This window comes from Anastrepha obliqua, chromosome 3 (assembly GCF_027943255.1).
Source record: "Anastrepha obliqua isolate idAnaObli1 chromosome 3, idAnaObli1_1.0, whole genome shotgun sequence".
In the NCBI taxonomy this organism is placed as follows: domain Eukaryota; kingdom Metazoa; phylum Arthropoda; class Insecta; order Diptera; family Tephritidae; genus Anastrepha; species Anastrepha obliqua.
Window position 1 is genome coordinate 33490246 of NC_072894.1, and position 25366 is coordinate 33515611.

At 38.2% G+C, this 25366-nt stretch overlaps 1 protein-coding gene across 1 annotated transcript; it reads left to right on the top strand.

Annotated features, from left to right (window-relative positions):
• The first annotated feature begins 6559 nt into the window (after nucleotides 1–6559).
• Nucleotides 6560–10583, top strand: LOC129241077 (probable cytochrome P450 316a1). The gene is made up of 4 exons (XM_054877230.1): nucleotides 6560–7075; nucleotides 8901–9366; nucleotides 9466–10046; nucleotides 10120–10583. Exons 1-4 carry the CDS (start codon nucleotides 6919–6921, stop codon nucleotides 10464–10466), a joined length of 1551 nt encoding a protein of 516 aa, XP_054733205.1. The 5' UTR covers nucleotides 6560–6918; the 3' UTR covers nucleotides 10467–10583.
• Nucleotides 10584–25366: the final 14783 nt, after the last annotated feature.

Consider the following 25366-nt stretch of genomic DNA (forward strand, 5'->3'; position numbering starts at 1 on the left):
GGTACTTAATTTCATCCACTACTTCGAAATCTTAAATGCCGATTTTGATAATTTTACCAAATTTTGCCCAACATAGTCCCAAGAAGTTCAAAGAAGCGCTTAGTTTTAGCTTCATTTATTTCTAAGCTCATTTTTTTTTTGCTACTCTTTCTACACCATACTTTCGAAGGCTTCTTTCAAATTAGGCAGCGCTGTTCCAAAAAAGTTTCTGTCATCCGTGTATGCCAGCAATTGAACCAGTTTACATAAAACATGTAGTTTCATTTGCCTTTACGCCTGAATCCCTGATAACCTTTCAACTGCAATATTAAAAATATGGCAATAGAGCCCAGAGTCCGTTCAAGGTGGCGAACTCTATGCGATATCAAATAGCAGTGTTACATACGATGAAAATGTGTCTTTACTTTTACTTAAATTAAGGTAAATTTACATACAACACACATAATACTTATACAAGAACCATGGGTATGTCACAAGCGTATCTGTGGTCTAAGTGCTATGTCGTGGGGACAAATACTTCATTGTGAAGGGAATGTGAGACCGCGAGCATGTATTATCATGCCGAGGTTGATCGAACACACGATGTTAAAAGAGCTATGCTCTGGAGATATCGTTGCTGCAAAAATAAAGTACTGGAAAAGTGGGAACAGTGTCGAAGCTATCATAGTTTCGGCCTACCTACCCTATGACTCTGTACAGCCACCTCCTTCGAGGGAGCTAAGAGAAGTGGTCAAGTACGCAGAATCCAATAATCTGGGGCTAATAGTGGGCTGTGACGCAAATTCACAGAACATTGTGTGGGGAAGCAGCAAATGCAACCCCAGAGGTCTCAAGTTACTGGATTTTATCCTGTCATCCGATTTGGTCATTCAAAACACTGGTAACAAACCAACTTTTGTGACCAGAAGGAGACAAGAGGTGATTGATTTAACACTTACCAATAGGTCAGTTGGAAATCAAATCAACCGATGGCGAGTTTTGGAAGAGGACTCTCTTTCTGATCATCGTCTTATCGAATTCCGACTGGGAATTGACACAATATCAATACCTTCCGGTAGGAATCCTCGAAATGTGGACTGGGACAGGTATGGTGAGCTTGTAACAGAGCGATTACCAAACCTGAAAAAACTCAAATCAGCAGAAATGATTGAAGATGCGACTAAGAAATTAGAAGGTACTTTAATCAATTGCTTCGAGGAACTGTGTCCACTCAGGCAAAGCAGACAGGGGAAAGCGGTTCCTTGGTGGAACCCTGAACTGTCGAAGCTTCGTGTACGGTCCAGGAAACTTCTTAATAAGGCCTTGAAGACCAAAACAGAAGAGGACTGGGCCAATCATCGACTTACACAGAGAGAATATAAGAAGAAAGTACGGCAAGCCAAACTTGAATCCTATAGAAATTTCTGCAGTAACGTCGAAGAAATGAGGGAAACAGCGAGACTTTGTAAGGTCCTTCATTTAGACCGCTCAGTAAGGCTGGATTCCATTCGAAAACCTGATGGTTCATACACCATTTCCAAATCGGAAACGTTTAATGCTTTACTCGAAACCCACTTTCCGGGTAGTAGAACTCTCTCTGAAGGTGAGAGTGGCATGAACAACAACGGTGGCAATGGTGGAACCTCTAGGTACAGCTGGTATATTGCTAGTCGGATAGTGACAAGGGAATCGATAAGGTTTTCCTTATCTTCCTTTGAAAACTTTAAGTCCCCTGGACCTGACGGAATATATCCAGCAATGCTTAAAAAAGGAGGAGACAGGCTGATTGAGGCCCTGAAAAGGATCTTTACAGCCTGTCTTGCATTTGGTTATATACCATCCCAATGGCGACGCGTAAGAGTAGTATTTATTCCGAAACCAGGAAAAGATGACTATTCCCTAGCAAAAAGTTTTAGACCAATCAGTTTGACATCGTTCATGTTGAAAAGTCTGGAACGAGTGGTGGAGAAACATATTCGAGTGGGGGTATTGCCGAGAAGTCCACTTAGTAGAAATCAACACGCTTACCAGAGTGGAAAATCATGTGAATCAGCCTTACACGATCTTGTTAGCAAGATTGAAGCTGGGCTGGAAGCTGACGAATACACAATGGGCGTGTTCGTGGACATTGAGGGGGCTTTTGATAATGCCACTTTCGGCTCGATATGTTCTTCTGCCGAACGACACGGAGTTAATCAAGCCATTATAAAATGGATATACTCCATGCTCTCTGAGAGGCTGTTAACCGCTGGTGGGAGCGATGACGAGCAAATCACAGTCAGGGCCAGGCAAGGATGTCCCCAAGGGGGTGTTCTTTCTCCGCTGATGTGGTGCTTCGTCGTAGACTCCCTATTAGTGGAGATGCAGGAACTCGGCTTTCATGTCCAAGCATATGCGGACGACGTCTGTGCGCTAACATCGGATAAATCCTTAAGGAGGCTTTGCACGAAAGTGCAGAGGATTCTTGACAAAATCGATGATTGGTGCATGAGACAGGGTCTTTCCGTTAATCCGAACAAAACAACCATAGTCTTGTTTACGAGAAAGCGGAAATTGGATGGACTCAGTCTTCCAACACTGAAAGGTGTGACACTTGGTCTTTCCAACGAAGTTAAATATCTAGGAGTAATTTTGGATAAGAAGCTGACTTGGGAGACACACGTTTCACTGAAGGTGAATCGTGCATTGAAGATTTTTCAGCAATGCCGTAGAGCCTTTGGCAAAACTTGGGGTCTGAAACCTGCTGTGGTCCTATGGATATACACGGCACTTATCAGACCAATCATCACTTACGCTTCTGTGGTCTGGTGGCGACGGAGCATGGTTAAGTCCACAATCCGGGAACTATACAGGCTGCAAAGAAGTGTATGTTTATGCATCACGGGTGCCATGAGTACAACCTCTGGAGATGCCCTAAATGCTATGCTCGATTTGCTCCCCCTGGATCTTAAGATACAACAGGAAGCAATAAAAGCAATGTGCAGACTCCATAAATATGGTCTCTGGCCCGAAGATGGAACTTCGGGACACAGAGAAATCTTTAAGTTGCTGTCGGAGCAGTGTCCACTGTTTTTGGCACCTAAAGATGACCTGATACCCACAGTTTCATTCGGAAGGAAATTTGATGTCAGATTTCCATTGCGTGAGCAATGGAGCAATCCAGGAGGCATGCAGGGAGGTTTGACGGATATTTTCTTTACCGATGGGTCCAAGACTGAAATAGGGTCTGGAGCCGGATGGTACTTAAACGATAGTAATAAGTATCACTACGCTATGGGGGGAATGGCAACTGTTTTCCAAACAGAAGTTTTTGCCATCCTAAAAGTAGCCGAATGGATAATCGAGAGGAGATGGAGCGGGAAACAGATTGGAGTCTTCAGTGACAGTCAGGCTGCATTGAAGGCCCTGGAGAACGCGAAGCAAACCTCAAAGATTGTTCAAGAATGTAAGAAGAAGCTTAATTCTGTCGCAAGACAAAACAGGCTTGTACTTATATGGGTTCCGGGACACTCCGGTGTTCAAGGAAACGAAATTGCCGACGAATTGGCCAACCGTGGATCAGCGGTGCCCCCACTGGGGCCAGAGCCAATAATCGGAATCAGTCCCGCAGGAATCAAGAACTGGATCAACGATTATGTAGGCAATCTACATAAAGAGCGCGATGGTCCGGTCTAGAACGCTGCAGAACTGCAAAGTGTTTTGTGATAAGTACGAACAGAAAACTGTCAAACTACTAAAACTTAGAAGGAAAGACATTCGGTTGATGGTCGGCATCATTACAGGACACAACCCATGGGGTCAGCATATGACCACCATTGGAATCGTCGAGGACCCGGTATGCCTGCCCTGCTTGGAGGAGGCGGATAGCACTGAGCACTTTCTCTGTGAGTGTCCTGCCTTTGCTAGAGCGCGACTACGAGTATTGGGTTCCGATGTCATGGGAATGAGTAATATTCGTTCTCTAAAACTGGAGGATATTTACAGATTTGCCAAAGAATCTGGAAAATTCTCACAGGACTAACTATCTCTATCTCTGTCTCTATTCTTTCCTATCTCTTTCTCTGATACTTTTCTCCCTCCCTCCTTGACTATCTACCCCCTTTCCAGAGCTTTAAATACAATGGGCTTTTTAGCCTGAGTGTTTTAGGAGCCACCAAATCTCCTGGTGCTCCTTGGCTCGACCTTTTCAAATTCAATTCAAATTCAAGGTAAATTTAAAACTTTGAAATTTTTTTTCTCGACATTTTGGTTTTTGGATTATGACGCTCTTGCAGCAAATTAGCGATATGTACACCGAAATGTGCAAAATGAGCGGTTACGTAGTGCGGAATTTAGTAACCTTTTTCCATTCATCTGTCCATCCGTTTCCGATGAACAATTTGTGGCACCTCAATAAAATTTGGTACCTACAGACACACCCTTTTGTATATATGTTTGTTGAGTTTGGCCCAAGAATATTAGGTTTGGTATAGAAAATATGCAAAACAGGACAAGAATAATGACCCCTACCTGGTTCCGTTACTTTTCTCTCAGCAAATTTGACAATATCAGCTGATTTTCGTGACGTCAGCCTATTACAAATGGTGATTAGTGTGACCAGATTACCATTTTCGTAAGTTCATTTAGAATTTTTTTGTTCTCTCGTCTCGGAGTTTCAGTTCTTTCTTCTTGACATTTTGTCTAGCCTCTTTTAATTAGAGTTTGATGTTCATAATTATGGAAAATAGCCGCCATAGCTGAATAAGTTTGTGCGTGACTACCATTCGAAATTCAGAGAGAACGGAAGTTCGAATATCGGTGAAAGACCAAAATGAAAAAAAGTGTTTTTCTAATAGCGGTCGCCCCTCGGCAGGCATTGGTAAGCCTCCGAGTGTATTTCTGCCATGAAAAAGCTCTGCCGTTCGGAGTCGGCTTGAAATTATAGGAGTTGGCTTTTTATATACAAACATATAACTATGCACATAAAAGGAAAAACCGTTTAATCATCTTTACAACAATCCTTTAAAAAACGGTAAAAAAATTTTAAAAATATAAGGTTTTTAATTTTTGAAGATGTGATCTTTGACCCTTAAATAACTTGTAATAAAATTGTCTGCCAAAAAGTGGAATGCTACTTAAATATATGGAAGAAGCGGATGACGACCATATTTTTATTGTTTAGTTATTTGCACAAATTAATTTCAAATAATTTTCTACTAAAACCTCTATTTCGAAGACTCATATCTCGAAACTAGAGGCTAACTGCGAAAATCGAAGAAATTGTGACTCAATCTTTAAACAAATTGGTTTGGTCCAATACCCAGAAAAAAAGTTGATTTTGCCGTATACAAGGTCCAGCACTCGAAGTGTAACCAACTTCAGACTGCACGGGCATCAGCCGTCTGTTAATTGGCTAAATTACAGTTCAGAGTATTGTTTATAATGTGAGCAATTTTGCGAAATGAGTGTGAAAAAATAAAGCCTTTCAAGTTAACTTAAAGAAGCAGCCCTCCAATTTTATGTTTGGAAAATGCCAAACCCTCTCGAATTATAAATTTGCGCCTTATACCCTATGATCAGGAAGTACCGTGAATTTAAACGATCCGCGCACGTGGGAACCGGTCCATATTTTTTTCTTATGTTAGTTGGACTGTAAGACACACATCTGTAACTTTTTAGCGCCATCGGATCATTAGTGTCTGCCTGGCCGGCCGGAAATGTGGGCAAACAGTTCTTGGATTTTGCATGATGATAACGCGCCATTGCAGCGAGCCCAAATTGTGCTGGATCATTTGACCAAACACCAAGTAAATGCCATCATGCAAGCGCCGTATTCACCTGATATGGCGCCGTGCGACTTCTTTTTGTTTCCCAAGTTAAAGTTACCACTTCGTGGAAGGAGATTTCAATCGATAGAGAAGGCCAAAGATAATGCGACGAAGGAACTGAAGGCCATCCCTTTGTCGGCTTACCAGGGTTGCATGGAGGTCTGGGTTAAACGTTGGCATATGTGTGTATCTTCAGACGGGTCATATTTTGATGGGGATAAAATAAATTTGCCTGAAATTGAACTCTGTTTTGTTTGTTGTGATAATGACTAAGCGCTGGGTACACAAAGTTTGTTTCCGCTTGAACTTGCAAGTAAGTTCAGGTACCCGCGTTGACTTGAAGCGGGTTAAAATGTCATCAAATGTTTTTGGTTCGTAAACTTGTAGTATATACGAGCTTTGCGCTCCGCTTTTACGCTTGCGAAGTCCACTTCCGTAAATTAGCGCTAAGTGATACATGAGCTGTTGTTGGTGTTGCTAAAGCTGGCCTAACTAAAGTTGTTATTCATTCATTCACTTGCTTTTTGGCCGTAAAAACCAAACTTGACTTGCGCTCCGTACTCAAGAGACTCGTAACTGTATAACACTTGTAGTTATCTCACTTGCACGCTCGGCATCACGCTAACACTTTCACACTCATTACCGCTAAGCTGCGATCGCAATCGGAGGTTCAACAAATAAACAAAACGAGCCGACCAAAATAAACACAGACAGTTAGTGGTATTGTTAAGACGCGCATCAGCCAAACAAGTGACTTTTCACGTAAATATCCAACCTCTATTGAATGCTTTATACAGTTCGAGTATTCATAGTAAAGATTTTATTACCTAAAGAAATATGAAATTTGAGTTAAACTGTGATGCGGAGAATGTGCGTCCACCACGAGAAGAGCAGATGGATACGGTTGCACGACAAAAATTGCGGTGCAGAGTAGCAGCAGAAATAATTGAAGTGTTGGAGCAGCATTGCGACAACTATTGTGCTTATGGATGAAGTGAAGCTGATCGTGCGCGTAGGTCTCACAGTCTTTTGTTGGCCGCATCAGCTTGCACTTGATTGCGGTGTAGCTTCAGTGTGTATCTTTTGCTAGTGTTGTAAAATTTCGGTTGTATTGCTGGTTTGGCGTGTTGCAATGATCGTGATTTGCATATTTATCTCGCTGACGATCATCTCAGCCGTAAATTATTACAAGACACGTAGAAAACGTGCGCTGATCACTAATCTCAGTGGCCCATTTGCATTGCCGCTAATTGGATCAGTGCATAAGTTCTTGCTGCTTACGCCCAAAAGTGAGTTTTTCATTAAGCCAATAAGTTTACGTGCTACTACATAAATTAGTTTGTTTGAGTGTTGAAGTGCTACATAGAGAATATAATAAAACAAAAACCCTTTTTCATAAAAAATGTACACGTCTATAAAATGGGTAGATGAAAATGTTTGGATCACTGAGAAGGGAAAAGTAAGTGCGATTTTACAACAAAAAAGTTCGTTACTGGGATTTACGCTCTTTAGCCAAATAGACTATTATGCCAAATATTTTTTGGCGGATACATTATATTTCGAAATTGGTAGTACTTGCCTCCGCAAAGTGCCTAAAGAGATGACTGTACAATGTCCGAAATAAACAGAGAGAGATTTGCAATATTTAGAAAGAGAGAGAGGAATAGCAATATTTTGATAGGGCATGCGCCAATTTTACGCCGACAATGTAAACATAAAATAACCGAACGATACTGACTGATAAACTATTAATTCGTTGAAAAGCTAAGAGTAAGGGCGAGTTTTCATATACAGCTTTATTTTTACTCTTTACCATGATTTTGCACTCTGTCATAAATACCTTTTGACATAAAAAAACGTATCCACTTTAAAGGACGACAAAATGTTAATGCATAGAAAACTTAAAAGTAATTAAGTGTTTACAAAGACAGTAATATACCTTTAAATTCCTAATTATGTCGCAAATATAAGCCGCCCACAGAATAAATGCAAATTTTTAATTAATTGCAAAGGTAAACGCGCGTTTTCATAGATCTATACGCGATTCCACTTTGTTTTTACTTATCAAATTGAGTCTGTTAAAAACGCGACTTGGATATCGGGGACAAAAGCGTTGATGCAATGAGAGGTAAATCTAAAGGCAAAATTGCCAGTTTAAGTAACTGATGACTTTTTTAGCTGCACGAGAACTATGGTTTGACAGCTGAGAATGCCAAACTATGTCGACGCTTAATATCAGATCTCCGCTTCCAAATTGTGGAAAGGTACTTTGCCAAAAAAAAATGTCTATTCGCGAAGTTCATAGAGCACTGGCGGCATCATTGTCCCATATTTCTTTCGAAATAAGGATGGAGCTGGTGGTGCGGTGAATTGCAAGAGCTATCGAGTCATGCTGACTGAATTTTTGTTACCAAACTTTAATCAGCTAAACATCGACCAAATTTGATTTGAAGAAAACGGCGCAACTTGCCATACAGAGCGCTTGACCATCGATTTATTGATATATTCAAGCCATCATTGACACCATATGGATTTTATTGAAAAATGTAGTCGAAAGTCGGACTGATGGGACAAATGGATCACGTAATTCGTAGCCACGGCGGGCATACCTATGCCAGATATCATACTAAAATAAATAAATGTCATGAAACTATCTACCGGATTTTAATTAAAAAAATATTCATTCCAACAATAGTTTTGTTTTGTATTATCATTTTAAGTCCACAGGCTCTTAAAAAATACCAATTTACATCCTACAGTTAACATTAGTGCCTCCAAATCGGTACATTTTAATTTACCCCGCCCATTTGAGAGAAGGGTGGATGACGGCGCATCACCGATTTGAGTTTTATATCAAACATTTTATGAAGCAAAAAATCGTTTTTTGTCGTTTCTGAAAATGGAATCGCATTCAATGATTAAATATATCACGTTTCAAATTCGGTCATTTTACTAAGATTTCTGTGCGGCAAACTAAGGAAAAAATCTAATAAATTTTAAGTGGAATTGATACCTCCCATTATTTCAGTTGATTCCGAAATATTTTTATGTTTATATGCACACTCCTATATTTAATTTTTTATTATTTAATGAACTCAAGTGAAAATTTCACAGATTTCCTCTCCAAGTCGCGCGATTATCTCAACAAATTCGGCACTCTCTCGCACTGCTGGGCTTTCGATCGTCTCTTCATACTCTCTGCCGACTACGAGTTTGTCACGCAGCTTCTACACAGCCCAGATCATTTGAATACAGGCTACAACAATCTGTTGCAACCGGTGTACGGTGTTGGTTTGCTAAGACGAAATGATGAAGAGTGGCGACAGCGCCGTCAACTGATTTCGTACGCGCTGCGGCCGGAGATATTAGCAGATTTCGCAGAGGTTTTTGCAGCGCAAGCGAATTTGCTGATCGATCGACTACGCGCAGAATGCGATGGCAAAAATAGCTTCGATATACAGCCGTATGTGGAGCGAGCCGTACTTGATGTGCTGCTTGCGACAGTGTTGGGCATGGAGAGAAGAGCACAGCAAGAGCAGGTGAAGTCAGCGCAGCGGAAGTATGCTCAAACTGTGTTGGCGTAAGTTGTTTCAAGCGATCAAGTAACATATATATAAGCAAAAACAATACAACAAGAAAGAAATGAAGATATTGCATAATAAAATTTTGCTACTTTCAGACTCATCGATCTCTTCCCAGCTCGTTTTCTCAGCTTACACTCTGCAAACTCCACAATCTATAGTATTCTGTGCCCGTTGAAGAAGCGGCGTCAGCAGCGCCTTTTGAAGACAATTAATCGCATAAACAATGGACTGATTGCTGAGCAACGCGCAGCCACAGCTACTACGTTTGATAAGTCAAACGGGATGGCCTACACAATCCAAGTGAATGAGTCATGCAACGACACACAGGCGCAGCGACGTGACACACTTTTGAAAATGCTGCTTGCAGCTAATATTGCGGGCCAGGCCCTGAGCGATGCAGAGATTTGTGATGAACTGAATACATTCATTTTTCAAGGATGCCTGCTAACACCTGCGGCAATTTCATTTATGCTTGTGATGATTTCGCGACATCCTAGCGTGCAACAAAAGGTGCTCGAGGAGTTGCTGGGCGTATGGCCCAAGGGAACGGCCCATGAGTATACAATAGAAAATTTGATGAAGCTGAAATATTTGGAATGCGTAATCAATGAGACGTTAAGACTCTATCCACCACAGCCGATAATTGCGCGTGATCTGAAGCATAATTTCAATTACAGTAAGAGTTTCGTTTTTTGTTTTTGTTTTAATATTATTAAATACGCGATTTTGCAATTAATTTCCAATTTTAGCCCATTCGCAGCTCAATGACGGGGTGCTACCTGCTGAATCGGAGGTTTATATAAATATTTTCGATATGCTTCGCCAATCAACCAGCTTCACTGATCCTGAACGCTTTTGGCCGGAACGCTATAGCATGACCATGCCCATCCAAAATAGCGAAATGCTTGCTTGGGGCATTGGTCCACGACACTGTGTGGCACAAAGGTACACCATGTTGCTGATGAAATCTGTGATTGCCCAACTGTTGTTGGCCTATGAAGTCTTGCCATTTGGCGAGGAGTTGCGTTTAGAAGTGAAAATTGTTTTGAGATCTTCGAGTGGTTGGCAAGTGGCGCTAAAGGAGCGTGACGACTAGGTTTTTAAGCGTTTAAACACTTTATTATATATTCGAGGCAGTTTTAGTTGGTTTTTAATGCAAATATAAGTAATGTAAGTACATTTTTATAAGGGAATAAACAAGGCAATATATTACAAGGGGAAGCCACTAGAGCAACTACAACATTTACATGCATTTTATTTTGTTAACCAGAGAAACAACAAAACAATTAAAACAAAAATATATCAATTTCACATTTATATCACCGCAACGAATGAAAAAAACCAAAAACAAATCAGCTGTTCTGCTATTCTACTATTGAGGTTACAAATTCAAAAGCTTTCTTATCTTACAGGCTTCATGCACACAGTCCGCGCCAAACCTATACATAGCACCCCAACATTTTGACCAGCTACGACTATTTTTCTTTTCATTTTTTGTTTGCTGTTTCTTTTTATTATTAACTTATTGTCTAACGAGACATACAAATCAAAGTTTAAGACTTTATACAAAAATTAGAAAAATTTCACCAAATTTTCATCACAATTTCACGGTTTTTAAATAGACTTTCTAGATAAAACCCTTGGTATGAATTTTTATATATATATTTGGTGTTTTTGTAAGACCTCGAGAGCTTCAAGCAAGCAAAAGAAATTGAAAAATCCCAGAGATCCAATTATGGTGCTGAAATTGTCAAAGACTGCCGTTTGATTTTTAATGTTGGATTGTAAAAGAACATTATTTTTTGATAAAGCCTTCTAAAGGTCAGAAAAAAAAAGAAATTGTGAAACAATGTTTAACTATGTGGGTAACAGTTTAATTCTAAAAGCAGATATTGCATTAAGAAATAGTTATGAAAACTCAAATTAAGGTGTTTTCCAATAAGAGGCGCTTATTATTATTAGCGCAATCCATTCACCGTAACTGTTGCTCCAGCTTCATTTCGAACATGGACAAACCTGGGTTTTCTTCAACACTTTCGGCTACAACAGCAGATGCTTTCCATTTCAATTCAACCGGGCTATTCGGGTCATGTTCTTCGATTTCGATGTAACTCAAATATGTTGCTCTCTGGTCAAAATAATGAGACACCTAATTTTTTTGTTCGCCCGAAAAAGTTTTTTTTCAAGATTTATCGGCAATTTTGTTCTTCGGCTCAAAATCGATTTTTTTTCATTATATAAGAATTTTTTTTAATGCTCATAACTCTGTCAAAAATGAACCGATTTTAATAATTCTGGGTTCAAAATGATCGTCATTACTTACAGGAGCGACTTAATGTAGAAACAATTGCAAAAAAGTAGTTGAAAATTTTTTATTCAGCAAAAAAGAAAAAAAATGAAATTTTTTCGAAATTCAATATTTCAAAGAGTGTATTTTTTTTTTGATAACTTTTTCCAAAACAAAAGGACATCTCAAACTTTAATTGAGCTGAATGCCTAGTAGCTGAAATGAGTTGTTTTTGAGTAATGAATTTTTGAGTAAAAACCCTGTTTCGCACTTTTTGTTTTTTGCAAAATAAAACATTTTCAACTTCTTTTTTGCAATTGTTTCTGCATGAAGTCACTCGTGTAAGTAATTACGATTATTTTGAACCCAGAATCATTCAAATCGGCTTATTTTTGACTAAGTTATGAGTAATTAAAAAAAATTTTCTTATATAATGAAAAAAAATCGATTTTGAGCCGAAAAACAAAATTGGCGATAACTCTTGAAAAAATTTTTTTCGGGCGAACAAAAAATTAGGTGTCTCATTATTTTGACCAGAGAGCAACATATTTGAGTTACATCGAAATCGAAGAACATGACCCGAATAGCCCGGTTGAATTGAAATAGAAAGCATCAGCAATATTTTCGGCTGTTCTTGAGCGACTTGCACGGGTTTTACGAGTATTCTTCACATCACTAACTTGTCCACAGAAGAGCTTTTGTATGCACCTTTGGCGCTTTAAGGACTACCCCAAACAAAGCGTTGGAAGTGCTAACCAACTTGTCTCTACTAAATCTTGTTTGGAAGCACGTGACTATCGCCTCGGCGCTTAGATTTAAAAAGAAGGCGCCATAAAAAAAACGGTTGCTTGGCCACGCCTCTGTTTTGCTCGTTCGGAATAGCCAAAACAAGATACGGATTACTTAGTAGCAAACCTGGGGCCTGGTTAACCTGTTCATGGATGGCACAAAGTTGGACGGTAGGGTTGGAGGAGAAGTATTGTGCAAAGAGCTCCCCATCAAAATCTGTTTACCTGGTCATAGTGACATTGCAGAAAACGGCGAAGACGACAAGCTGGCCAGACAAGGGACCTGTGAGGTAGTGTGCCCGCGAAAGGGGAGGATCGGGATCCCCTTGAGAACCTGCGCTCTATTCTTGAAAGGATGAGCTCTGCACCAACTCAGCGAGCGTTGGGCAAGTACCCGAACGTGTAAGGTCGCGAAATCTTTCTGACCACGTTTGGATTGGAGGCGTTCAAGGGATATTCTGAGCATGACAAAATCTCAGTTCTCAAATTTTGTTGGCATCCTCACGGGGCACTATCCGCGGGGTATACTTGCAGTGAGACTCGGAATTACATCGAGTCCTTTTTGCGTCAGCTGTATGGAGGAAGAGGTGGAATCATCTCAGCACCTGTTCCTTAGCTGCTAAGAATACTTCTTTTCTGCGCCAGCTGACATGGCAGGTCTTAATATCAAAAATCTGATGAACTTCATCAGCAGCATAGAGCGTCTAACACCACCGCAAATTAGTCACCTTTCATATCCCACAAATACTCAGCCCTCCCATAAATTTATATTGTATACAAATGGTTTCAAGCTAGACAATAGGGATGGCTATGGAATATTTTCGATGGAATTAGGACTGGAACTATCCGTTTGCCTATCGGACTACTGCAGCGTTTATCGGACAGAAGTTCTAGCTATAAAATAAGAGGCTACGTATCTAAATACGCATGTCTTAACAAAAATTACAATAAATATATTCTCGGATAGCCAGGCGGCCCTCAAATCAACCAATGCGGCTATACTAAGATCAATGGATGCACAGGAAAGCTGGGAGCCCTAAATAATGTTAGTGCCATATTCAAGATCAGCCTAATTTGAGTTCCGGGGCACAGAGATATTAAGGGGAATTGAAATCCGATGAGCTAACTGGGAAAGGTACTACTCTTCAAGTGATTAGTGATAAAAGTACCACTGGAATACCTATGTCCACGAACAAACTAATAATCAAAAGCAACATTATTGAAGAGGTCAATAGGTCATGGAGAGATGAAGGTACATGCGTAGCAGGTAGACTACTGTGGCCGCAAATAAAGACTACTGAAGATATGCCTTTTAAGAGAAAATATCTCGAGGGTCGTAGCTTGTATAACCGGTCATTGGCTATTTCGAAGGCAATCCCATGTAAATTGTAGAGATGTAGAAGAGGAAGACGCAGTTGAGCACTTCCTTTGCTATTGTACAGTCTCAGGTAAAATCAGAGCAGGTTTTCTTTTCATTTCTCTTACAGCGCTGTCCGGCGTCGAGTGGAACCAATTCTACGCTTCATAAAGCCCCAAAATAGTTTCGCGAAGAAAAATAAATAAGGTTCCCGTATCGCACAGTTGTATCACAAGGAACCTGTAAGGTCTAAGTGAGTTGGTCGCACTACCACCATAATCTAACCTAACCTAACCTAACCTTTCTACCAATAGCCATTGCTCGATTTTTAGCTTTTTTAATATTTTGTAGTCAGGGCAGCTACATTTTAATACAAAAAAAGTGGATAATATTTGTTAGCATGTACTCGTATGTATGTGTTTCATCCTTTTACATTTCTTATAAACGAAATATTAATGTTACAGCTTCAAAGAGATTCCACACATAGCACGCATGCGCTTATACAAGTAAAAAAAAAAAACAGGCAATAATATATAAGTATGAACAAACATATTAAAATCACCAAGAGCGTCAACCAATACATTCCAAAATGTTGCCGCAACATGTTGCCGTCGCATTGGACATGGCTTGCGTATTATTAGTGCAACATAATTCTTTCATTATCCAATCAAATCTGCTAGGGAGCTGACAAAGGTAAACGGAAAACACGAAATTCTTAGCTGCTGGTTATTTCGAAGTATTTTAATTTTCTCAAAAAATTCGAAATATTTTACACGTTAATATATAATATATTTACAAATGTACATGGCTCGTATGCTCGTATGCTATTTCTCTTTCTTTTACGACTGCTTATTAACAGTATTAAAAGCGTCAGAGTATTCACTCAAGATTAATATAATATTTGTTTTTTTTTTTTTTACTAGATTTCTAATAAAGAAAATGCGATAAATGAAACTTGAATTTTGAAAAAATAAGTTAAGGGGGTATTATAATGTAGAGGAGTGAATTTTAGGTGTTTTTGCGGTGCTATAAATAAAAAACGAAAAATATTTTTACACTCCATTTTTTTACCAGACATTTATTAATCTTTTAACAATACAAAAAAAAAAAGCCAACTGAAAATTTTATAAGCCGTTGAAATGGGATCCAAAAACATGGCGTGCTAAACTTGTCATGATTGTAAGCTTTCTAATGATCTGAAACAAAAAAATTAAGATTACTATTAATTTCGATGAATGCCACTATCGTACTATCTAAGAAAAAGTGTAAATTTTTGTATGCTAAATTACGGCTGTCCGCAAAAGTAGTAAATTTTTTCCTACTTTGGGGCGGGTGGGTAGGATATATGTGTCCCACTATGTGTGTTGAGCGGGACCTTTAAGTCCCTTTAGGTCTCTATATCATACTAATTAATAAATAAATACCAAATAATAACTTGGATGTTTCGTATCAACTAAAATACTGTATTTCGTTTATTTTGAAAAAAAAAAAATTAAGTGAAATTATATTTCATTCAGATATTATAGTAATCATGTTAAAAATTTCGAAAGGTTAGAGAATGTCGACAAGTTCTAAAAGGGAAACATATTTGTACCAATAAATAACCTAAACCTAACGGGACACATAGATCCCATAAATAAAAATAATCGAAATAAGACTTAGAAACTGAAATAATGCTACATTAATTAACTTACCCAATTACGGTGATCCAATTCGAACTTAGTTTTAGTAAAATTTACTATATTTTACACTTATTTTCACTGAAAAAATCGAATATTCACAAGAAAATAGAAGTTGATTCAAGCACAGTCACGTTTAGAAGCAAACGGAGAGGCGTCTGTTTACTATTTTAGCATAAAAAGACACAGAACCGTTACATAAACCTCACTATACCAGACGGGACAGTTTTCAATGAGTTTTAATAGAAAATTTAGACTATAGTTGAAAGAAAGCTTTTGCTGGGACGTATGTGTCCCAATAGGTCCGAAAGGGTTAAGGTTATATATTATTTAAATTGCTGATTTATTGCTAAGGAACATTTTACTATTCTTGTACACATAGGAAGGCTATCTCTGAACACGTAATAACCAAACCATTTTATTTTTGTTAGAAAATCAGTTAAAAAATTCAAAATAAAAATTTTAAACAGGCAATACGTGAATTGCTTTGCAACAACTCATTAGTAAAGATTAGATTTGTATATAAAAGAGATTAGATAACCGATAACTGAGGTCAGGTGTAAACAAATTATCAATAAGAGAGTGAAAAATATCTTGGCGATTATTTCTTTGAAGGCCTGGGAAATATCCAAAATGCTCCACTGGAGAGACTTGTTACCTTCTTAAAAACATTTAAGTGTTTTAAGCAACTTAGTTATGGAAATCAAAAGCTACGTGCTTGGGCCTTAAATTTATTAAATATATGTATTTAAACTGAAAAATTTAGATTCTGATTCTGTTATCACGTTTCACTATAAATTAAGTTAAGTTCACAATAATGGCAGTGCGACATATAGAAAACTTTTGTCTAGTTATTTGTTTTTATTGAATTTTTGTTTTGATTTTTATAACAATTATTAAAAAATGATTATATAAATTAAAAAAATTATAATAATGTTTTGCCATTTTAAAGTGGCTCAGAATTTGTGTTGGTTTTTGATACTTTTTTGTTACCATACCTAACGTTCGTGCAGGCATTCAAATTCAGAAGTTCGATATTCTTATTGAATTAACCCCTTAGATCGAATGCCATGGCACTATTTTGACTTTTTGTTTTTTTTTGTTTTTTTTTGCGATCGTCGTTTGCTACGTCATGGTGGTGTACCAACAAAAAACAATCCCTCTCCTCCTCATTTCATCGTAGACAGAGAAGTTCCAAGTAGGCGTTTGACTGCCTGTGTCATTTTTCCTCCGCTCAGAGTCGACGGTGTTGGAGTCAGCATCATACTATGGGTCATGGTGCTACAGTTTGTTAAAAATTTCAAGTCTTAACTGGGCAATAAAAATACTTGAGTAGGTTTATCTAAAACCAACAAGATAAACTAGAATATGATAATATGATATACGGATGGATCCCTGACCGAGGAAGGTGTAGGGGTAGGTGTCTGCGGATTAGGGAAAAAATACTCCGAAGCGCTAATCTACGCAATAGAAAGATACCCTCACTATTAACCTTGAATGCGACTACAACAACAGAAGCATAACTATAGGGGTTTTCAATTGGCCCTGTGGCAGCCAATTTGTTTTAGTGACACCTGTCAAATCTTTTGTTTATTATTCAGTTGTTTATGCCAAATCATCAGGGCAAGTTACACGATTGAACAGCACGTTCAAATGATAAAACTTTATTATCAAAATGAGTGTTCATTAACGCAAACGTTGCGCGCATTGCGCCCATTTTTCGGTAGACGTGGTGGCCCTTCCAATTTCTTATGGCCCATATTAAACCATATGGACCTAGACGACATGTGGTTCCAGCAGGACGGCGCTACGTGCCACACAGCAGACGCCATTTTATTCTATTTCAACATCTCCACGCCCTTATTGAAAAACCCTTTATTATTACTAATAGTCAGACAGCAATCAAGGCTGTTAACTCTTTCCAACACTGAACATTTTTTAAATAATTTTTATCTTCAAAAATTCGTTTAAATTAATTGTTACCTCAAAATACGTAAAAACCAGTGCTGTATGCACCGTTAAGACCTGATTTCACTGTACCGGCCAGTTAAAGGTTGAAATGTTTCACTATCACTAAATTTTCAGTGATCATGAAATTCTTATTTTAACTATCACTAAAATGATAGTAGTAGTGCAAAAATGCTCCACCCGGTGTACAACAACCCGTTAAAGTCAGAGAAGGGCTTATAACTCCACACATTATCATTTAATTCTCTTAGAAATATGAACAAGTATGTCAGGAAAATGAAACAATAAACTCTTAATAGAGCGGTTTGTAGCTTACACGCTTGATGCTTGCGCTGAGTTCATTAATACACCTACTACAGATACAACATTGTTTAGGAATTACATTTCACCATTATCAGCTTTTGGTCAATGTACTAATTGAGCATGTAATGCGTCTAAAATTGCATTGGTGCTTGGTGTCACGTCGTATACGTAGCCTAATCGGACTTTAAGTGTGGTAACTCTTGCAAATGACAATAGAGGGGGAAACTGAATATGAGAATAAACGCAAAAACGGGAATGGGATGGGAATTCAATTTAATTTTAAAAAGTGATAAAGCCTAACCTTGAGGTTAAGTTAAAATTTACCAGAATGCATGTTGTCCATCATACAACGCATATTCATTAAAGAATATAATTTTGTATATTTACAATAAAAACGTAAATAACATAATGATAAGCTGTGTAAAGTCAATTGTCATTTATCAACAAAAGTAACTTGGTTTTTGTTTTTTAATGTTTTATACTCGACATTTTTCAAACACAAAATCACCATTGAATAAGGTTATGAAATATTTTCGTCATTTATTTCGTCCCAAATTATAACGTTTGAGCCAGGGAGAAGTGTGAAAAAAGGTAAAGTATTTGCATTAGCTAATTTTTTCAAGTAGTTGGAAACTCGTTCAAAAATTTGACTGAATTCATTTGTATATAGGTGACACCCCTCTTCAAAGACATTACTTCCGGATAAAAGTGTATTTTTGTCTTAAGTGAAATTTGATATGAAAGCGAAAGGGAAATATTTGACCTCAGTCATATGGGAAGAAGCAGGTTGTCAAAAAACAGGTTAAATGGAGCAACTCATCTTTATATCCATAGAGACTCAAACTTCTACGATACAAAGTACGAGACGGAATCAAATTATATTTAGTTGTTTTATTCACATGAAAATAAATGTTCCATTGTGATTTGGACTTAATTTCCTTTCATTAAAAAAATGTTTTTTCTCGCCTTAGTAAATCATTTATTCAGAACGTTGAGAGGATTTTATACGAAAAATTGTGGTTACGCGCCTGGAATAAGGCATTTACATATGAATGTACAAGGCTAAGTCCAAAATAAACAAGACTTAGCTAAAATAGAAATGACAGGAGCTTTGTTCTGATACCTTTGAGTTTATTTACTTAAACTAGTCCCCTCTGGCATCGCTACGCTGTTTGCGCGATCTAAGAGCTTTTCGAAAGAGTGTTTTTGACTTCTCCAAGCGAGTTTTTTGAGTGGTGGCTCGTCTGTGGACTTCCATTCGCCACTTTGACGCTTCGTTTCAGTTTCAAGTTGGAAACACCACGTTTCATCACCAGTTACAATGTTGCAACGGAAGTTCTCGCCTTTTCTCTCCACTTTAATGAGGTCTTTCGGAAGTTGAATTCTGATCAATTTTTGGTATTCAGTTAATTTGTGCGGATTGAAACGTGCACAGACCTTTCGTAAGCCCAAATGATCAGTTAAAATGCGATAAGTCGATTTTTTTGAGATATTCAACTCCGATTCCATGAATTTCATCGATGATTTCGGTTCATTTTTAATAAATTTACGAACAATTTCGATGGAATTTTCGGTGATTACTGATTTTGGGCGGCCCATATTTTCATTGTCATTTATGTCCTCACAATCGTATCTGAATCTGTAAACCACCCAAGAGCTCTGGCACGAGATAGACAATCATCGCCATAAACTTTTTTCATCAATTCAAATGTTGCAGTAAAGGTATTACCTATTTTAAAATAAAATTTGATATTAGCTCTTTGTTCGAAACTCATTTTTTTGCCGATGACACAAATATACTGACACTTTCGACGCAATAACTTCGCTTCCACAGAACCGAATGTCACCAAGCTTTCACTGGCAGCTGGTACCGCATCGAATACTTTCAGAGCCGGGCGTTTGTATCCATTCGGACGACATGACCCAGCAACGTAGCCGCTAGATCTTTATTCACTGGGATATGTCGTAGTAAAGCTCATACAGCTCATCCTTCCATCGCCTGCGATATTCGCCGGTGCCAACGTGCAAAGGCCCAAAAATCTTACGCAGAATCTGGACAACCAAAGCAGTGGTACTCTATATAAGTCAAACACGAAAATTAAATTTTTCGCTTAGGTACGACAATACATTTTTCTGAAATCTAAAATTATTTCTATTAATAAAGTTAACATGATAGGAGTAAAAAAAAATTCACCATTAAATTAGTTTAAGTTTGGAGGAAAAGAAAAAATAATGTAATAATTATAATTGGCGCATATACACTTTGTCTGGTGCTTAGCCTTTGTAAGGCGCTTGTTATGTGCGTCCTGAGGTTTTTTCATAAATGGTTTATATATAGTTTTAAGCCGACTCCGAAGGGCAGCTGGTTTCTTATGAGAAGTTCTTTCATGCCAGAAATATACTCGGAGGTTTGCTATTTCCTGCCGAGGGGTGACAGCTATTAGAAAAAACTGTTTCTATCATTTGGTGTTTTGTGTTCCTAATGGATTTCAAGCCCGAGCTAACTGAATGATAGTCACGCACCAATCCATTCGGATCAGAAAATTCATTTCTTAATCATCCACTTTAATTTTGTTTAATGCTTAGTTGCATATGTATACTTGCATACTTGTAAACGTCTATATAAGTTATTTTATATACATACATATCATATAACATATGTACATATATGTATTTTAATATACTAAAGATGCTTCAATAAATTAATGAACGCCTATAATTTTCCTGGAGTAATGCTATTTTTCTACATAGCTACTAAAATTTTCATAGACGAATATTTGCATACAATTTTTGTTAATTCAAAGACTCACTTTATTTATTATTTATCCTTATTTATCCTAAGTGCTAAAATATTCATTATTCATTAGTTTTTTATAAACTTTCCTTTCATTACAATACTCATTTTGCGAAACAAAGCTTTTATGCATACTACCCCGCTTAAGATCAATATTTCATACCCCAAAAACATTTTGTGACTTCTTACCATTCGATACCAAGCCGACAATGATTGGCCAAGACCGAAATTCCAATACATACGAAAGGAGTGGTGTTAGAATATGTATGGTTTCTCCAAGGAAGCGATGTGCTCAATACATTTCTGCTCAACGCATACATGCGATAGGTACACAAAAGCACGTGCATATCAAAGCTACAACAATAGTACGAACAACAAAACTTTGTACCTATTGACAACAGAAACAACATTGGTTAAGGTTACACATTCTACATAGAGAAATTCTGCTGCTTGTATGTGTGTGTTTGTGTGAGTTTTGATGGCGCACATGCTCCCTACGTTCGCTTTCTTAGCAAACAGCCAGTTAAGTTGTCGTTGGTTAGTGGTGGTAATAGCAGCAGCCAACATTATTTGTAACAGTAATTGAAAAGCGCGATAACATCACCAACAATTCAAGTTGCTGATGTATAAATTTATTTATCTTTATTTACACATACAAGTACACACAAAATTGTTGTTGGTGGGAGTGAGAAATAAATTGTGTGTCACGTCAACACATCGTGCTTGTGACAAATTCGAGTCGCTGTGTTGCTAGTGGGGCTGTTAGAATTGGCATGACAGTGATGGGGGCAGGAATGTCTAGCGCTACATAGTAGTATTCGTAACAGCAGCAGTTACAGCAACAGAATTCATAACAGTGGAGGCTAAGCATAACAGCTACTATGTATACGATGACTGTCCACGTGCCGAACCAGTTTGCTTGTGATATTAAGTGGAGAAGGATGTGCTGCTGGTATTGACTAAAAAATAAGCTATGGAATTTTCGTAAATAAAAGGAAGTTCAATTAGCAAAGATGAAAGACTTATGCAGATGAGATTAACTTTATTTTAAAGTCATTAATCATGAAGAGACGAGTTTAATTTTTGAAATCAAAAAAGGAAAGCAATAGTATTATTTATTTCACATAGGTATTTTTTTTAATAAATGTATATATCCAGAGAAATGGCAATGGTGAATAAAAAAATAAAAATTCCACAGATAATTTTGCATAATAAATTAATTAATTACTTATTAGCTTAATTTGTTAATAATGAATATTAATTAAATCATTTATTAATAATGAATATTAAGCTAGTCATTTCCACGGATGGTTCAACAGCACCTTGACAATATCATAAGTTCTTCTGCATATGCAAATAGATGCAAAATTTACTAATGAATTGGAACAAAATTTCATCAAAAACATCTGTATAATTTTTCCAAAAAATTAGCTCTAACGTTCTAAAGTATTAATTGAGTGATTTTGTTTTTAAATACAAGTTCACAATGTGGATAAAGCCTTCGAAAACACCCACTTCAAGGATGATAACGTGTCTTCTGATTGGGCCAATCATAGTTAGCGACCTGATCGAAAACGAACGTCTGATATAGTGAAGATGATGCCAAACCTCCTTATTTCTACGAACAGAGCTAGCAGATTACCGCCAGCATGTAAATTTTGTTCTGTTCCGTTAATCGTTGGATGAATGTCGTGGATGTTACAAAATAATTCTTTAAGGCAAGTAAGCCTCAGATTTCAGTCCTCCTATCGCGAGATTTGCGGCCACCTACAATCCCTAATTGCAATGATATTGAACCCTTTGTAAGGGGTGTAATTGAAGCAAAGGTAAACGTGAATTCTGATATCTCTTAAAACTCACAGCAGGCCATCATCATGAAAGATAAGACCAAAATGGACAAGGAAGAATTGGCTCGCGCATATAATCATGTCTGGGTTCAGGTGGAGTCAATTTAATGCAGCGGATGGAGACCTTTTGTTCCCACATTCTATACTATGGCATGTGTCTGGATTTCCCTAAGCAATTCTGTATGATGATTGAGGCATAATTTAATTAGAGAAATTCCTATTACTTTCAAAGGCTACTCTCATTGATTTCTTATGAAATTCGAAATTGTTCCTACTATTTTTCCAAATTTTGATTTCAATAAAATTACAGATGTTCGTTCTGTATTAGAACTTAACTGTAGCAATAAATATTTATAGGTAGGGCAATTTTGCCATAAGCCGCATTAAAACTTTACAATATATGCTCCCAGTATTAATTAAGCGTTTATGTGTAATGAAGAACGGAAATACAGTTATATTTAGAAAAAAAAAAACACAAATAGCCCGTGGATAAAGGGTGGTTAAATTTCAAGGGCCGATGTTGAATGTAAACCACACCTAAATGTCAAGTTTTTCTGTATTTCATTTGGGATTTTTCAATTTCAGACTAAGTCAATTTGAACCATGGAAAGATACACCATCGAGTCAGTGATCAGAATGGTGGCAGGAAACGGCAACAGTGAGTGACCTATTTTCGAAGAAAATCATCCTCAATGATGAGACACATTTTCACCTCAGTGTATTCGTCAATAAGCAGAATTGCCGCATTTGGGCGAATGATAATCCAAGAGTGATTGACGAAAAACCAATGCACCCACAAAGAGTGACTGTTTGATGCGGTTTATGGGCCGGCGGCATCATTGGGCCGTATTTTTTCCAAAATGAGGACGGTCAGGCAGTTACTGTGAATAGTGTTCGCTATCGTGAGATGATAACGAACTTTTCATGGCCCGAATTGAAAATATGGATGTGGATGATATGTGGTTTCAACAGGACGGTGCCACTTGTCACACAGCTAACGAAACAATAGCTCTTTTGTGCGAAAAATTTGATGGCCGAATAATCTCACGTCGCGGCGATGTCAATTGACCGCCAAGATCATGTGATTTGACACCGTTGGACTTCTTTCTATGGGGTTGTTTGAAAAAATAGGTGTACGTTGATAAGCCAGCAACAATTCAAGAGTTTAAGGATGAGATAATTCGGCACATTAATGGCATAGAGTCTCAATTATGCCTCAGGTTTATCGAAAATTTGGACCATCGGATGGAGGTGTGCTGACGAAGTCGCGGCGGCCATTCGACCAATATTTTGTTCTATACATAATTGAGCTATACCAATATTATCATAATAAAGAGAAATGATAATAATTTCCTTAAAAAATTGTATTTTATTCAAAATCAACACCGGCCCTTAAAACTTAACCACCCTTTATTTTATTTTATTTTATTTTTATTTAATGTTGATTATTATTATATATAAATAATCGCTGAAGCCCTTATTGACAAAATTCACTTTTATATAATAGTTTTTTCGGCGGCCTATGTGATCACCCAATTCCTATTTTAGAAAAAGTTTGAATTTGAAAATTGTTGTTGTTGTTGTTACTTTGTTCAATTGTGACAAATATTTAAAATCAGAATGCACCGTTTTCATGTTGTCGCCATTAGAAACCTTCTAAGGTTTTTCCTACTTTATGCAAAAAACTTTTCTACATGATAAAATACTGCATGGATTCTCAATTCCTTTCTTTTCCCCTTGTTCATTCCTCTCGGGAGTATAGGGCCTCGACAAGACTATTTTATCGTACACGGTTCTGGGCTGTCGTTTTTGCGCCGTCTCATGTGATGTCGGCATCTGGTAGTTCGCGCAGCATCGACCGTCACCAAGTGTTTTTCGTCGAACGCGACCTCTGCTCCCTTGCGGATTCCAGTCCAGTGCCACTCTCATGATGCTATCTGTTGGTTTTGTCAGTGTGTGACCTATTCATATACCTAAAAATGGGCTCCTCGTTCGTTAATCTTCACAGTGCGTCATTACTGATGGTGTTTGGGCAGAATATTCAGCAGATGATGCGGAGACATTTGTTGATAAAGGATTGTAGCCTCATGTGTAGTGCCGTTACGCATGATCCGAATATTCGTAGTTTCGTGCGCCTGCAGATTTGCAAACTCCCCCATACTGTATGCATTCGCCCGAATGCCGCCCTTGCTTTGTTTAGCCTGCAGTGGACATCTTCATCTGCTCCACCATCTGCCGTGATGATGCAGCCGATGTAGCAGAAGCTTTCAACGAATCCCACCGAGTATCCGTCAACCATTTCTGCCTAGCGTTATTGGGGTTAACTTTCACGGCCTAGGTCTTGGCGATGTTGACTTACAGTCCGACAGTGCGTGCCAGCGCGACTAGTTTGCCCATCTACGCTTGTATCTCAGAGAGTTTGTGAGAGTGGAGGCAGATGCCATCGGCGAAGTCCAGGTCCCCAAGATGTCTGGTGAAACTCCGTACGATGCCTTTTTTGTGCAGGGTCAGTTCGCTCATGACGTCATCAGAATTGCGAAAAAACAGAATTGCGACAGGGACAACCTTGCCTTACGCCTGCGTTGCTAATGAATGGATCGCTGATATCGCCTTTGTGAAGCACTGCCAGTTCGGAGTTCTCGTAGAGGTTTTTGATGAGGCAGATTATCTTGGCGGGAACTTTCTTTCTACTCAGTGCCAGCCATATTGCGTCTCGTTTGATAGTGTCGAACGCCTTCTTAAAATCTACGCACAGCATGTAGAGCAGGGAGCGCTACTCAACTGATTGTTCTACCACAGCTTCAGTGAGGGCGAAAAACAGTCGGTCGGACATGACAGGTAACATCAGTTTTATTCATCTGCAGCCTCTCTCAGCCTGCTAAACTCACTTGTGCGTTAGAGTAACCCGTTTGCTAACCGTGGCTTTGATGGCGCTGAAGGGAGTCGCAGAACGGGCTCCGGGCCAAGGAAGTT